General features: G+C 39.5%; 1 protein-coding gene across 6 annotated transcripts in view; it reads right to left on the bottom strand.

Annotated features, from left to right (window-relative positions):
• Positions 1-15,937, bottom strand: part of LOC149021266 (RNA helicase family protein) — a 99,769-nt gene that overhangs the window by 42,181 nt on the left and 41,651 nt on the right. For all 6 annotated transcript variants that reach the window (XR_016172307.1, XR_016172308.1, XM_089149523.1 and 3 more), the window contains exons 15-17: positions 6,624-6,689; positions 1,333-1,415; positions 954-1,134 (exon numbers count right to left, since the gene is read on the bottom strand). Coding sequence is in view for 4 of the 6 variants with exons in the window: in XM_089149523.1 (XP_089005649.1) it covers positions 954-1,134; positions 1,333-1,415; positions 6,624-6,689 (330 nt within the window). In the remaining 2 variants the exon portion in view is untranslated. The remainder of the gene's footprint in view (positions 1-953; positions 1,135-1,332; positions 1,416-6,623; positions 6,690-15,937) is intronic.

A 15,937-nucleotide genomic window follows, 5' to 3' on the forward strand; every position in this document is an offset into this window, starting at 1 on the left:
ATGCAGGAAGCAATCGACTGACTTAACAATCTACCAGTGCTCTTGGGTGTGGGGAAGAGGCTGAGACGGTCTGATACGGAAAGGGGGGGAGGGTTCCCAGATATTGTGCGAGGAAGAAAAGGGGGTGGAGGAAGGCAGCGGGAGAGAGACGCGGCGGGGGAAAGGGGGTGGGGGTTGCTGGACTTGTTTACTCCTGTATCTCTTGAAGAAGGTTGCTTGATTGCTTTTAAGTGCCGGAATGTGGAAGAAGAAACTGAAATTGACAAGATACATGCTGATCCTTGAACAAATTCTTCTCAACCATGGCCCCTCCACTAGGAAAACATGATCCTCAAACACAGCCAATTTTATTCAATAAACAGAACTGAAACTTACAAGAAATAATAGGCTTATTTATAGCCTACTAAAAAGACTCTAGGACTAAAATGCGATCCCTAAATAGATGAGGATCCCATCACTTAATATGGACTCTTGATTTGGAATCTAAACAACTAAAGATACATGACTTTAAGTTATCTCAAACTCTATTAAGCACATGCGTTAATTCAATTTTAATTAAAATTCTGATGGCCATGTGCTAGAATTTAAGATCACCAAGGATTGACTCAAGACAACTCTTCAAACCAACTCAAACACAACTTCAATTTAAGGAATAGAACTCAAATAGGACTCTAGGTTTGAAGCTAGAACTAATTCCAGCAAGTAAAGAGGGCTGGAGATGCCTAATTACCCCTACTAGGGGGTTTGGCCAGCTATGGGGGCTTCCTAGAGCCATCCAGGGGGGCCCACTTAAGGCTTCAGACAAGGAAGATCTTTTAGTTCACATTACTTCCACATTAATTAAAAAAATAAAATAAAATAAAAAGAGGCTCCAAATATAAGAAAATCAAACCAATAAAAAGTAGCCAATAAATCTAGCAGCAAGAGCAATATGAGGATATATAAATGACAACCTCTTTAGTGGACGCGATGAATTTTAAAGACGCTGGAGAATCTGATGCAAGTGCATAATTGAGATTTTCATAAAGATCCTCAAGGAAGTAAGTTGACACAGGATGTGTACGCCCCTGTGCTGTGATTACAGGGCAGTTTCCAAAATATCGTGCAAACAAATCTGAGTCAACTGTTGCAGACCTAAGCATCATAATCATGGATTAGATTTCAAAAATCAAGAAAATGAGAGGTCAGATACAAGAAAAGTGAATAAACAATTGCAGAACAAAACATGAAAAGAATGAATTACCTTCCAAAACCAAAAAGCATGAGATGTCAGAATATATGATACTTGAAAGATAAAAAATAAACAAAAAAGAATTGTTAGTAAGAGCGTACATCAGAATAACTTTTAATTTAGGCAAGCCAAGAGTTGATTGCTTCTCAATCAGATTCTTCAAAACAATGAGCAGAAAATCACCCTGTCATGAAAAAGAACCATCGAGTTTCACATTGAGTGAGTTCTCCAATTGAGATAACAATCCTACTTATCGTGACAGAAAAAAATAACTAGACTATAAATTATCACCAAAATCTACCATTCCATTCACAAATCAACAACCACAGAGAAACACATGAAGGTAAATCCCTTATAAGATTTGGTAAAACAACAGAAACAAAGAAAGGTATTCACTGCATTGGGAATAGAAGTCAGTTCTACAAAGAGACAACTTCAAAATATATATGATATACACAGGGAGACTCAAGTTATTCTCGCAGATGGATCCTGTATACTGGTCATTGTGTCATTCCTCTGTTTTCATCTCTTTTGTTATCTATAGAACCTTATACTCCTAAGTTACCTGTGAATATTTTATCTGTTAGTCAGTCATCAGTTTAAATAATACTTAACTGCTCCATCACCTTTTACCCTTTCCATTGTGTTTTTTTAAGGTCATGGTAAAAAGATCAATGATTTAAGGCATGAAAAGGATGGCAATACCAGTTTGGCATTGCCTCATCATCTATAACAAGCGTCTATTAGCTCTACTATAACCTTACAAGAGTGAACTCACAATAGGACTCTGATGTAAATCCAACTTTAGGATTAGGGTTTCATGAGAAGATTCCCTAGAATTTAGGATTTGCCTAGAATCTTCCAGCAAATAAAGTAAAAATATTGTGGAATGCCTATGGGTATCCAAGAAAGTTGTTGAATCCTAAATTATGTGGAAAGACCATTGGAGAAAAGGGAAACATTAGGAAAACTTTGGATGGAAAGCAATTCAAGGAATTGAAGATCTTAGGCAACTTGTCTTCTTTCTATCTTCTTCTTCTTCTTCATTTTTTCCCCCTCTCTCCTGTTGCCACAAGTCAAAGAACAAGGTGGGAGGGCTGCAATAGGTAGAGGGGAGGGAATGGGAAGGCTACAGGGTTAGGGAGAGGTAGGGGAGTGACTGGAAGGTGTTGTAGGGGTTCCGAGTTTCCAGACACATTGCACTTCTGCTTGGGTCGAGGCAGCTACTCAGCCCAAGGCCAGATCAAAGAAGACTGGAGAACCTCTCACTGGTTTTTGGAATTTGAGAATGTTGACAAAGTCTCTCACCCTATTAGGTAGGGGGGCTAAAAGGGAAGATGAACTTGCTAAGCCAGGTGGCATAGAAAGCTATCTGGAGGGAAAGTGGATCTCCTGTGACTTTTGTAACTACGTGTGGATGCAGCTATTGAGATGCCAGTGGTGTGGCTCAGGGGAACAGTACCTTTAGGGTTGCACAAGCTGTGGGAGAGGGGAGAAGAAGGAAGAATAGAAGAAGTGGGGCAGGGCTTGGGGAGAGGTTTTACTAACTGGTTTGCTTAAATCTCTTGAAGGATGCTTGCTGGATCTGTTAAATGGCTGCTGTTGAAGATGATTAACTGCTGGAAGTATTGATAGATGCTGACCCTTGAACAAATTCTTACTCAACTATGGGCCCCTCAACAGGAAACCATGATCCTGAATTCAAACAAATTTTATTCAATAATCAGACTTTAGATTACAAAGAAACAACAGGCTTAATTTATAGCCTACTAAAAGACTCAAACACTAAGTGGGATTCCTTAACTAACTAGGATCCCACCACATAGTATGGACTCTTGACTTGGAATCTAACAAACACACATGCTGGAAATAAAACTTTATCTCAAACTTTAATATGCGCATGCCTAAGTTTTATTTTAATTAAAACTCTAATGGCACATGTGCTAGAGTTAAAATAACCAAGGACCCAATAACTAACTCAAATAAAAAGATAGCTCCTTAAAGATAAGAACTCTCTTTGTAAAATAGTCTTACTTATCCACAACTTAACTAATTCAAACACACTAAAACTACGAAGTAAAATCCAAAGTTAACTCTAGAATATAATATGAAAATAATTCCAGCAACAAAAGAGGGCTGAAAAAAGTTAACCCTACTAAGGGGTTTGGCCAGCTCAATGTGGCTTCTTGGAGCCATCTAGTGGGCCCCACTTAGGGTTTTGGCCGGCCAAGGGGGGTCACCATGGTCACATCAGTTCTCCCTTTCTTGAAAGCATTCATTTCCTGATGAATGTGTTGATCGAAAGCTCCTAGTTTGAAGCACTAGAAATCTTGAGTAGACTTGTCCTTGCATCTTGCAGTGGGGAGGTAGTAGTAGATATGTGGTATGCAGTACTACTCTAGTATAGAAATTTGGAAAAGTGATGGGGCAAAGGATGTAATCTTCTAGTTTAGGAGCCTTCTTTTCAAAGAACCAAGGGAGTACGATGATGACATCAATTCCAAGGTAAGAGTAAAGTTGTTGGTGATGCTTCTGTAGTTCTCTGGTCCGCCATGATTCTGCAGTGCTTTATTGATGTGCTTCCATCAAGATACCCTTTGAAATTAAGGGTGGGTCCAGTGTAGTTTGGACTAGAGGCCAGTGCTTCTCTGAAATTCGTGGGCAGCAACTCTTTGACTTCAGTGTCAATGATGTGGTGGTCTTCTAGTAGAAAACTTGCCTTCTTAGACATGCATTCAGCAGGTGTGGTTGCTTTGAGCATGTCCCTGTACTTCTTGGAGGTACTCTCTGTATCTGGTATAAAAAGTCTTCAGCGGCTAGGGTCACCTCCTGGTTTTCCACAATTTGGACCTCGTGGTCTCTTTGAAACTCCTCTGTAATTACCTTAGGAAGTATGAGCAGCATCACTGTACTTGCTACTATCTCATCATGATCCTGTTGGTGATCCAAGTGTCCTCTTTTGTCAAGAGGTTCTTATAGGGCTGCTTCTAGAGGTGGACATTATACTTCTTTTGAAGGAATTGGTTGGTGGATTTGGGAGACTGCATCTCCCCTTCTTTGAGGAAACTTACTGGCTAGGTAATCCTTGCTGTAGAAGGTAGAGTTGCTTTAGCTGGTGTAGCATGCCTTGTGGTCTATCCTAGGAGAGTAGGGAGAAATTGTGGAGGCATTGGATGGTGGATCCCTCATGAAAAGAATGAGATCCAATACGTTCTTCCAAAGGGGTTAGGGAGTGATGATGGGGTCTCTCAAACCCTTCAAACAATGGATTCCCATACCTGATGTGGTTGATATGGTTATCCCTGTTTCTTGCTTCTCTATGCCAGTCCTGATTTCTTCTATAAGATTTAGTGAAACTTCTGTGGGTGATGTTGTTGGGGATAATAGAGTTGTTGGTCTCGCCTAGGTTGATGTTCTTGTGGGAAGAATAATTGACTCAACATCTCTAGCATCTGTTCCCAAGTGTTGGGTTCAGTGCCTTCATGCATCTTCTGTCTCCCTAATCCCTATATGGTTCCACTGTTCATGAGCGTGTCCCACCAACTGATCACAGCTAGCCTCATCTTACCAAAATCTGATCTGTAGTGTGTCCGTCAAAATACCTATCAAGAGGGTAAAGCCACTCCTAGAAAATCTAGAGATTATAGATGATATTATATGTTCCTAATGAATCTCTGGAGGTCTAGGTGGTTGCCTTATCCCTTTGTACATACAACGAGGGAAGCAATTCCTGGTTGGTTCCTCCATGCGTATTGCTTCATCTATGAGGGGTCTTGGGTAGGGCCAAAACTGGGACAGGAGGATAGTGGGGTTATAGGGATGATGTTCCTCCAGTTTGGGACGGATCTAATTGTTAGATTTCCATAGATCTGACCTAGAATTTTAGGTCTTGAACAGGTCCAAAAATTGCAGAAAAATCCAAAAAAATAGAAAAGGGGTGATAAGGCACTAGGGTTGCTGGAAACTGCAACTCTAATACCAATTGATGTAAATCCAGTTCTAGGGTTAGGGTTTCTTGAGAAGATTCCATAGAATTTAGGATTTTCCCAGAATCATCTTGCAAATAAAGTAAAAGAGGGCTGAAAATGCCCAAAATACCCCTACTAAGGGGTTCGGCCAGCTTAAGGGGGTTTCTTAAAGCCATCTAGTGGGACCCCCTTAGGGTTTCGACTAAGGAGTCATGGTATTCACATTCGACTCTATATTAGGTGATTCAGACTAGGACTCTTATTGGACTTAGGACCATGGTAAAACATATCACTGAAATTCGACCGAAATTCGCCATTTTTAAGTCATTTCGGCAAGTAGCAATTTTTTTAACCCACCGAACCCGAAACATGCAGAATTTCGGCGAGATTTCATCGATATTATCGCCAAAATCGAAGATACCTTCACAAGTTCACGTGAAATATCATGTTATTTAAAAAAAATTTAAATGCACTTCATGTCACCATTGCTGTCAATTTCAAATTTTTATTTTAACTTTTTCAAACAGTAATTATTAATACTTTTTGAAAACCTAACCTAGCTTTTCACCTACTCTATTTCAAATTTTGAATGAAAATGTATTTTGATGGACCTGGTAATGGAGACTTTGATTCATTATATATATATATAAGGACACAATTATCCATGTTTTGAATTGGACAGAGTGGAAGACTATAGAACAAAGGGGCGAACCAGGCGAAATTACATGGGAATATTGGCCGTTATTTAGGCAAAATTTGCCAGTTCAGCAGTTTCTCCAAGTGGCAAACCAACGAATTTCACCGAAAGTTCTCACCTTGCTTAGGACTCATATTCTAAAAAGGACTTTGACTTCACTCATCATAGGATAATCCAAATTACAAAACATAAGTAGGGCTAGACTCCTTGAAGAAGCTGGACTACAACTACGGGAATCCCTCTCTAATTGGGACTCCTAAATTGACTGGGACTCTTCAACTTGACTAAAAAAATTGAAACTTCAAACAGAAGGAGAGTTGGAATCCTACTAACATACCGGATCCAACAAACCCTAATTTGAATCAACTAAAACATGCAAAAAATTACCCAATTGCCCCTTTTCATGCGCAAGCTTCTATAGGGCCTTATGGTGTTGGGCTACAACCCCAACCCTGTTTTAGCCTTCAATGTGTCCCCAAATCTCGTTCACATCAACCTGCCATAAGGGCAATCACTTGGAAATGGACCTGAACAGTTAAATAGTGATTTTGCAGATGGGATGGCACTAGATATTATGACAGCAACCCTATGGATCTTAATGTATCAAAGTATAAATGTGCCCATCAGATGGTGCATAGATAATGATCAAGCTAAAAATAAGGACATACTATGAAACGCACAGAACATAATGTTATAGGTAGAAGCCACACAATGTCACGAAACTTACCAAGAGAGACCGCTCATGCACTTCATCAACTATAACATGTGTGATGCCTGCTAAGTTTTTATCTCCCTGGAACATAGAAGTTTCACAAAAAAGATATATTCAGGATCAACATGTACTTCATGCACAAGTCATCAGTAAAAACGTAAAATTTATCTAAGATGCTGGTAACATGGTTGAAGGCTTGAAGCAGAGTATTTTCCAAGAATAGCATCCACCATGTAGTCATACTACTAACACTAGGCAAACTATGCAATGCTGCACAACTGAATCATATTGGATAGGCTAAATGCTTTTTCTGTATATCATACTGTCACAGCACCAAAAGATGCAGAAAGTAGCAGCTAGGATGCCTTATGTATTTCTTTCAATTTTCATAACTTTCTTAAGATTAACTTTTGAAGCTCAAACTCAAACTTTTACACTTCATTCAATTTCATAACTTTATTAAAAAATAAATTTTAAAGGTCAAAACTTGCCTGTTTCATTTAATTTAACGGTGCTGGAAAGGTTTTGAAGCTACCTATCTAATAAGACAAAACCATGTGGTTTCCAAGTAATAATGGGATCTGGTCCAACTTTCAACCAATTTACCAAATTGGTGCAATGTGGAATTCTATTATTGTAAGTTCAATTTAGCTAAGTTATTTTGGTTCATCATATTAGCAGGGTTGATTAGGAAATAGTAGTCCATAAATCATCATACTAGAGATTGTATTGCACCCTTTATGAGACCCACCTCACCCCTTGGGAGGTATTATGTTTGAGGGACACACCAACACAACTTAACACTGTCTTTCAGAGTGTCCAAATCCCGCATAGTTCTGCTGTGTTACACATATACAATCTATAATCTCTGTTACTGTATACAAAAGCATTTGGGCGAGTGGGAATCCAAACAGGAGGAACTCTTCATCAATTTAAAAAGATAGGATGTACACCATGAAGATACTTCCATGAATGTAGCTGGAACTGAAATTAATAATTGACAAAGGATTACCCACTTAATCAGCAATCACCAAGACGGAATGGATCCACAGGCATAGTGCTACTCAGCTTATAGGATGGATCCACCGAAGCAATCATGGGATGTCTATGTTCGTTGGTTGGAGGAGAAGATGTTATAGGCATAGTGCTACTCAGCTCATAGGATGGATCCACCGAAGCACTCCTCTTAGCACTGAGTTGTACTTCCCTTCTATAGTCAAATAATTTGTATTTGATGTCTTGAAGTTAGAAATTATATATTGAATGTTATGTACTAAAGTAGTTAAGTTTATAGTGTACTTCTCGGACAACTCTACATTGATGTATGTACATTGAATGGCATTATCTACATTGACTTTTTTTTTTATTAAAATGCATGTGTCAATGTGTTTTTTATACTCTAATTAGCTTAAATGCAGAGTCCCACCCTAAAATACTCCCTAAAACCTGTTGAAACTTGCTATTGAAACTGACACGAAAAAGTACTAAGTTTCCTCAAAATTTTCCAATTTCCCACCTAGGTTTCCCATTTTCACTTGGTCGAAACTTGAGTTTCCCTTGAATTTTTTTCTATGATCATGACAAACACAAAACAAGTTCCATCACTTCTCCTTAGGAACGTCCAAATTTCTCTGTATCAAATGATCTTAGTGTCATTTCATAGGTTATCAAGTTATCTAATACGACGAGTCCAAGGAATCTTGATTCTAAGATGTATGGGAGAAGTATATATTAGGCTTAATCTAGGCAATATGTGGGTTAAATTATTTACTAGGGTTAGTTATTGACAAGGGTCTCAATAATTTGGGCCAATGCACTGCAGTTTAGGATGGGCCAAACCAGTCTATCGTGGAAACAGACAAGGTTTGGCATTATTGTTATGGATAATTATGATGAGGTCCCTCCAACCAATCAGTCTCGTAATTCTCTTTTCTCGACAAGAAAGAAGCATGGAAAGAAAAACAAGGAGGTTGGAGAAGGCTTCATCCCTCTGTAGAATTGGGTAGTTAGGGATTGGATTAATTGTCTTCACCATACATGGTGTAAGGTACATATAATATTTCCAGTTTTTTTTTATTATCATATACTAGTTTCTTGTATGGCCTTGTAACTAAGGTTTGGAGAAAAAAACCTAGAACATTCTAACAATTGGCATCAAAGCTTTCCTCCATCTCTGATGGACTTCCGACACCTTCATCCACTAGATCTATACTTGAATGTCCACCCCCTCCTAATCTATCCTAATAAATGGCTACCTTGCAGGATTTTTCTCCTCTTATGAAGGTATCCATTAGGGTTGTCCCCTCTCCGCCCTTCCTCTTCTCTCTCACCCTTTAGGTGTTTTCTTGTAGCATCCAAACCAAGACTTACTAGCGTCTCATCTCCCCCATCCGCAAATGCAAAGCCATTAACCTTTCCCATCTTGCCTTCACTATGATATGACGATCTTCTACAATGCTAATCATTCTTTTATTTCAGCCATCCACCTCTTTAACTCCCTTTCTGGATTGGATGTCAACCTCCTTAAATCCAAAATTTTCCTCTTAGGCCAACATAATAACCTCTCCTCTAGTCTATAAGGTTCTCTCTTGGCTCCTCCTAGTCAAATATCCTGGACTCCCTCTCATCATCTACCAAGCTCACTGCCCACCATTGCACCCCCATGCTAGATCTCATCCATAAGAAGCTCCAACTTTAAAAGGCAAGTTTCTATCATATACCGTAGGCTCACCTCCGATTCGATTAGACCTCCAATCTTCATTTATCGATTGGTGTGGTATCATCGCTCTCCCCAAGAGCAAAATTGATGTGAACACTAGTCTTACCCCTAGCCAAAACCATAAGTGGGACCTATTTCATAGTTTCAAGAAGCCTCCCTAGGCTGGCCAAACTGGTAGTTTGGGCGTTTTCAGCCCTAATTTATTGCCGGAATTTAATTCCAGTTTAATTACAGAGTCCAGTTTGGTTAGGAAGTTTGTTTGGAGTAGTAGTTGAGTTGGTCTTGAGTCCTTGGTCGTTTAGCACGTGGCATTAGAATTTTAATTAAAATAGAAGTTAAGCAATGCTTGTTAGAGTTTAAGTTAATTTGAAGTTTTATTTCAGCATGTGGTCCATTAGATGTTTTGATATTATTTCATGGGTTGAGATTATGTGGGTGTGATCCTAATCTATAAAGGAATCCCACTAAGTGTTAGCGCCTTTTAGTAGGTTATAAATAAGAGCATATTCTTTCTTTGTAAGTAGAAGTTTGACTATTCAAGGATCATGGTTCCTTGTTGAGGGGGCCATGGTTGAGTAATTAAGATTTTTTCCCCAACAAATAGCTTCTCTATCATTATTTCCAGCATCTACAAGCGATCAGATTCTTGCAAGTTCCAGCAGTAAACAAGTCAGTCCAGCAGCCCCCATCCCCTTCCCCCTCCTCCTCTCTTATCCACAGCCTTCCCCCAACCCTTCTCTTTCTTGCGCAACCCTAGAAGCCCCACTGCACCCCATTGCAGACCCTCCCCACCCCTTCCCCACCCCCTGAAAGCAGCCTAACTCCCCTCCCCTAATCCCTGCAACATCCCTCAGCCCCTCCCCCACCTCTCCCCTAGCACCCACAAGCTCCCCACCCCTTCTTCCTCTCTGCGGCAGCACCAAACCTCACACCCTGCAATTCCCTATTTCCCACCCCCACTTCTTCTTCCCTTAGGATCGAACAATTCGCTAGGCATCAGTCTTACTGTTAGTTTCCTAAATAAGTGTCATTTCCCTAGGTCTGAAAATAACCTGCCTTCATCTTCTTCCATCTGAATTTTCTGCAAATCATCTTCATCTTCTGAAGCCTAACCCTAATTTAACTTAAACTAACCCTACACTCTAAAACCTTTAGAATAGGGTCTGAAAATACAAGACAGCAACTACAGTCCCTTCTCCCACATAGCCGAAACACCCAAACCCTAGTTTTCAAATCTTTTTGTTAAGGTTCAGACCTGGTATTAGCATTACAACAGGGATTCAAGTGCATAAACCCACACTATACAACCTTTAAAATCAGTTCTTTCCCGGAAGATTCAGGGCAGCCCTTAGATTTAGGAAAAATTCATCAAAACCCCAACCCTAAATTGGGTTTACATCAACCATCCATGTGGCGGAAGCCCTCTTCTCTAGCTACCATAGGAAGGGTGAGGAAACAACAGCTCATCCTCCATCTGCCACCCCAAAGATGAAGGTGGTCCAGGCATCCATAGGATCAAAGACTACAACATAGTGGACCTCCTCAAGCTTATCTACAAAGTAGCCTCCCAGCAAGACTCCTGGGTCAATCATGTGTACTCTTCCTTTCTAAAAGACAAACTCCCTTTAGACTATCCCTCTGCTTTCTAGCCCCTCTTGGGTTTGGAAAAAGCTCATCTAGCTATGCCCTCTACCATGGTTTGAGCAAGGTACGAAATGTCGCCAACATAAGGGATGTCGGTGGCTCACAAAACCACCAAAACCCCGAAATGTCGGTGACATTACACCGATATTTGGAATGGTTTCACTGAAAATCGAACCCCAGTTTAGGGGGGTATTTAGGGTCATTTTGGCACGAATTTTGTTGTCTAGCCCAATTTGAGGCCAATAAACACACAGGGAGTGTTATTTTAGCCTAAGACATTATCTAAACTAATGTTCCTGCTCACCACATTCCCGGCTGTATGCAAGCATAACTGGAAGTCTGGAAAACTCATATAAACCAATGTAAACATGCAAACAGAACACGAGTACACAACCAGTGAAGAGAACTACTAAGGTCTACAATTCACGAATCTACAATTAGTGAAGTCATGCGTGCAGATACGAGATACAACATAACTACAGAAATACAATAGTGTAGACAAGTACATAGAGTCATCCAATCATCTCAAGTACTAGAGAAGAGAGAGAAAATGGCAAAAATCGACCGAAAGTCGCTTAAATGTCACCGAATTTCTTGCGATATAAAGAAAAATCACGACACTTATTGGCGATACATTGCCTACTTATCGACGATACACTGCCTACTTATCGGCGATATATCATCGATATTTGGGAACGCATGTCATTTGATGTTGTTGTGTCGGTACCTATCGACATGGCAATATATCGCCTAGTTTCGATAATATATCTCCGACTTTTCGTACCATGGGTTTGAGATCTTATGAGATCTCGCCAAGATCTAGTGACATATCTCCCTTTTTTAAGAAGGTGAGACGAGATAAAGGGCAAGATTCCCACATCTCACTTGAGATATCGCCTATCTTGCCATATCACGCCAAATCTCTCACCATATCTCATTAAAACTCTCAATTTTTGCAAGATTTTTGCGGATTTCAGCTAGATTTCACTTGCAACTACTCTTAGCACATCCACAACACCAAAGGAAGATCAATCATTCTATGTTTGTCTTATAAACTTATGAGTTATGACTTATATAGAACTTCTAATGTATAATTTTATTATTCTATTCTCGAAAGTTCAAATTGTGATACTCATATGGATGGAATTTTAATGACATTTAAGTTATTTGACGTATTTGATACACTTGCATTTCATTTATATGCCTTAAAGGTTCTATATTACATGTTGCATAACATTGCATTCCCCAATCCTACAGTATTTCGTTTTCACACTTAGGGCTGACTTAGAATTCCTACTTAGGGTTGTTTTCTCACAAATCCAAGTCCCCCAGTGTGTTCATAAGGATTAAATTAGGCTAACTACCAAGTTTGAGCCCAATTTGGACCCTCAAACCCACCGAGATGGGCCAGGATTAGTGAGATAGGATTATGACTCAGTTTTGAGTCAATTTCAGCTTCATAGTCAGTTTAAGTTACATAAAAGGTTAATTAGCTATGGATTAGACCTTCCCCTTTAAAAGTAAGAGATATTTTGAGTATTTTACATAAGCTTCCCAAAAGGATAGGGATTGTATAAATATGGTTAATGAAAAGCCTTTGAAACTCTTCTCTTCTTCTGCAGTGAAGATTGACTTGTATTTGGTCAAGGCTGGTGGAGTTGGTATTTGATCAAACGATACCTTCAAATGTGAGGCTTGGTGATGCGAACACAAGGACCCCCTGCATCAAAAACCAAAGCGGGGCCCCAAGATGGCTCCAAGAAGCCACCCAAACCTGGCTGAAACCCTTTAGAGGGTATCTTGGCAATTTAGCCCTTATATTTATTCCGGATTTAATTCCATAATTTTTCAGAATTTTATTTGAGTCCAATTTTGCAATTTGAATTGAGTTTGGTCTTGTTTGGAAAATTTTATTTGGAGTTAAAGTTGTTTTGAATGAGCATGGTGGGAGATGTCGCGAGATCTCATTTTTTCAATTAGGTGAGACAAGATGGACGTCGAGAGCAAAGAGTTGGGATATCTCGCCATATCTCGGTATATCTCGCCCTGGATCTCGCAATTTTTGCTTCTTTTTTTGTGAATTTCGGCTGGATTTTCACTTGCAACTTCTCTTAGCACATCTACAACATCAAAGGAAGATCAATAATTCTATGCATGACTTATGAACTTATGATTTAATGACTTATATAGAACAACTAATGGTTGTATAATTTTATTATTTTATTCTTGAAAATTGAGATTGTGATACTCATATGGATGGAATTTTGATAACATTTAGGTTACTTAATGCATTTGATACACTTGCTTTTCATTTATATGCCTTAACGGTTCTATATTACATGTTGTATAACCTTGCATTCCTTAATCCTACAACATTTCGGTTTCACACTATGGGTAGAATTAGAAATCATATTTAGGGTTGTTTTTTGACAAATCCAAGGCCACCAATTTGTTCAAAAGGCCTTAAATAGGCTGAATACCAAGTTTTAACCCAATTGGGACCCTAAAACCCACCAAGATGGGCCACCGAGTTGTCGACAAAAAATTGTAAATCTCAACCGAGATCTCGCCGAGATGGTCGAGATCTCGGTTTTTCAAGGTGGCAAGATCTCGCTTTCTACCATGTGAATGAGTCCAAAGTGAGTAGGAATTAGTTAGTTGAGATAAGATTCCTTATTGTGAAGTTGCTTATTTATTAAGAGTTCAATCCAAGATGAAATTGGATCCTCATCTATGAAGGAGTCAAAAGTTGAGTCAAAGTCTTTTATTTTCAGGTTATAAATAGCCACTTCATGTAATGTTATTTTCCGATTGGATTAATTAATGAATTGAGTGATTTGCCAAGAGGTGGCAAGGTTCCTTTGAGAGGGACCCTGCAGTTGTTTATTGAGCATTCTAGTCTTCAAAACATTCAAGCCCCCAATATCTAATTTCAGTTAAGCAGTTCCAGCAATCGACTTCAACCTTCAACCAACAAATCCAGCAAGCAACCTCATCTGCAACCTACAAGGCTGCAAATACCTTACGAGATTCCCCCCAGGTAAGCCTCACCCCTTTCCAACCCATCAAAGCCCTTACCCCCCCCCCCCCCGGTTCTGTTTCTGCCCAACCCATCCCCACCCCCTGCCTTGCCGCCGCACCAGACGAGGAGGCCCCCCCAATCCCTTCTATAGCCCCCCATGATCCTGTAGAGCCCCTCCCCCACCCTATCCCTGCCCTACAACCCTTTCCCTCCCGACCCTCTCTCTCTTTCTTTCTTGCAGCAGAAAAAAGAAAAGAAAAACAGAAAAGAAAAGATGAAAAAGAAAGGAAAGAACAAAGAAAGAAAAGAGGTCGCAAGAAGGATCTTTCCCATCAAGATCCAAATCCTAAGCATTACATCTTCATTCAATTGGGTTCGTTAAAATCCTAAAATCTTTCCCACACCCAACCGTTGGTTTCCTTTCCATTCCCTTCTCCTCCTTTTGCCCAAGAATTATCCCTTAACCCCTCCACACCCCAACCGCAGGTTTCTTTTACCTTTCGTAGTTTCCCTAATATTATTTTGGCTACCCTACTACCTAGTAAACTATCCCATCTTGGGTTTGATCAAACCCTAACCTTTCCCTTGTCTCCAAAAGCCTTTCTACATAAATTTTGGGTTGACCTGTAGCCATCCTTTCAACCATCCAAAATTAGTTAGTTTGTTTCCTACCAACCCTAGGCAACCCATGGCGAAGCCCAAGTCTAGCAAAATTACCAATTTACCCCTTAGCCCTAGACCTGGTTTCCATCAATTGGCTGGTTCAGTGATGGGGTTGGTGTTTCATCCAATCAAGTCCTTGATGGTGTGAGGCCTTGGGGTTCTAAATTAAAGCTCTCCTTCAAGGTTCAAGATTCAATCTCAAGTTCAAAGTCAATGATTAGGAACTTCTGCCATGGAGAACCCAAGTCAAGAAGTATGTCACATGCATCCCAATCTCCTAATCCATCCCAGAACAAAATAATATTCTTCTAGACCTCAAGATTACCAAATTCATCTGAAGCATCTCCTAGTACTATTCCTAAATTCTTGAAACTTTCATGGTTCCATCCAAGTCCAACCATCACAACCCTAACATTTTACTTACTCTTAAGAAAAACTTTCAACACCCATCTCAAAAAGCATCAACCCATCAACCAAACGTTGAGAAAGATTCACTAATGGAGATCATCCAGGAAACACCTACCTAGCATAACCAACATAACCAACCCTAAACCTCACAAAATCTTAACCCGACTGCTGTTGAAACTTCAGATCCAGTATTCAAATCTCATCTGCAAAGCCCTGAACCTTCACTTGAAATGCTAATGCTAACCTAAGCCTTAACCTAGCATCAAGTCACAACCCTAAATTAGCTTCTTTGGATTGCTTGTTCATTAACTTTCCTAGAAGAATTGACTCCTGGTAGATCTCCTATCAATCCAGGACAACATCAGGATGCCTTAAAAACTGTGTATTTTTGTAAGAGTACATTAGTCATTATCTCTTCTATTAATGCTCCATGTTGCTGTCAAGGTTTCGAGTGTCCTTGTGAATCCTCCAATTACTAACCAATATGTGTTGTATTCTTTAAAATACCTATATGTTGCACGTTGCAGTACCAGTAGGATACATTATTTTTGGCAGAACCAGTAGGATACATTGACACCTAATAAAGACTTGGTATTAGTTTTTGGTACATTTATGAAAACTCATCTTTAAATATAATAAAATTGAATGCACTTGTCTCGTTGTAATTTAGTCTCTTTTTTCATACATGGTTTACTTTATTAATTACTTATTTATAGTGATTGATACGTCAAAATTACATCCTGCATAGCCTAGGCCTTTATTAACTATTCCTATATCTTTAGCATATCTTGTGTCTCTCTAGTATGACAACATACATCCCTTTAAAACAGCATTCAAAAACTTTAGTTTAACCATGGCTGCCCATGATCAGTA

Source organism: Hakea prostrata, chromosome 3, assembly GCF_041222555.1.
Source record: "Hakea prostrata isolate BN-2017 chromosome 3, UWA_Hpros_2, whole genome shotgun sequence".
NCBI classification, from domain to species: Eukaryota; Viridiplantae; Streptophyta; class Magnoliopsida; order Proteales; family Proteaceae; genus Hakea; species Hakea prostrata.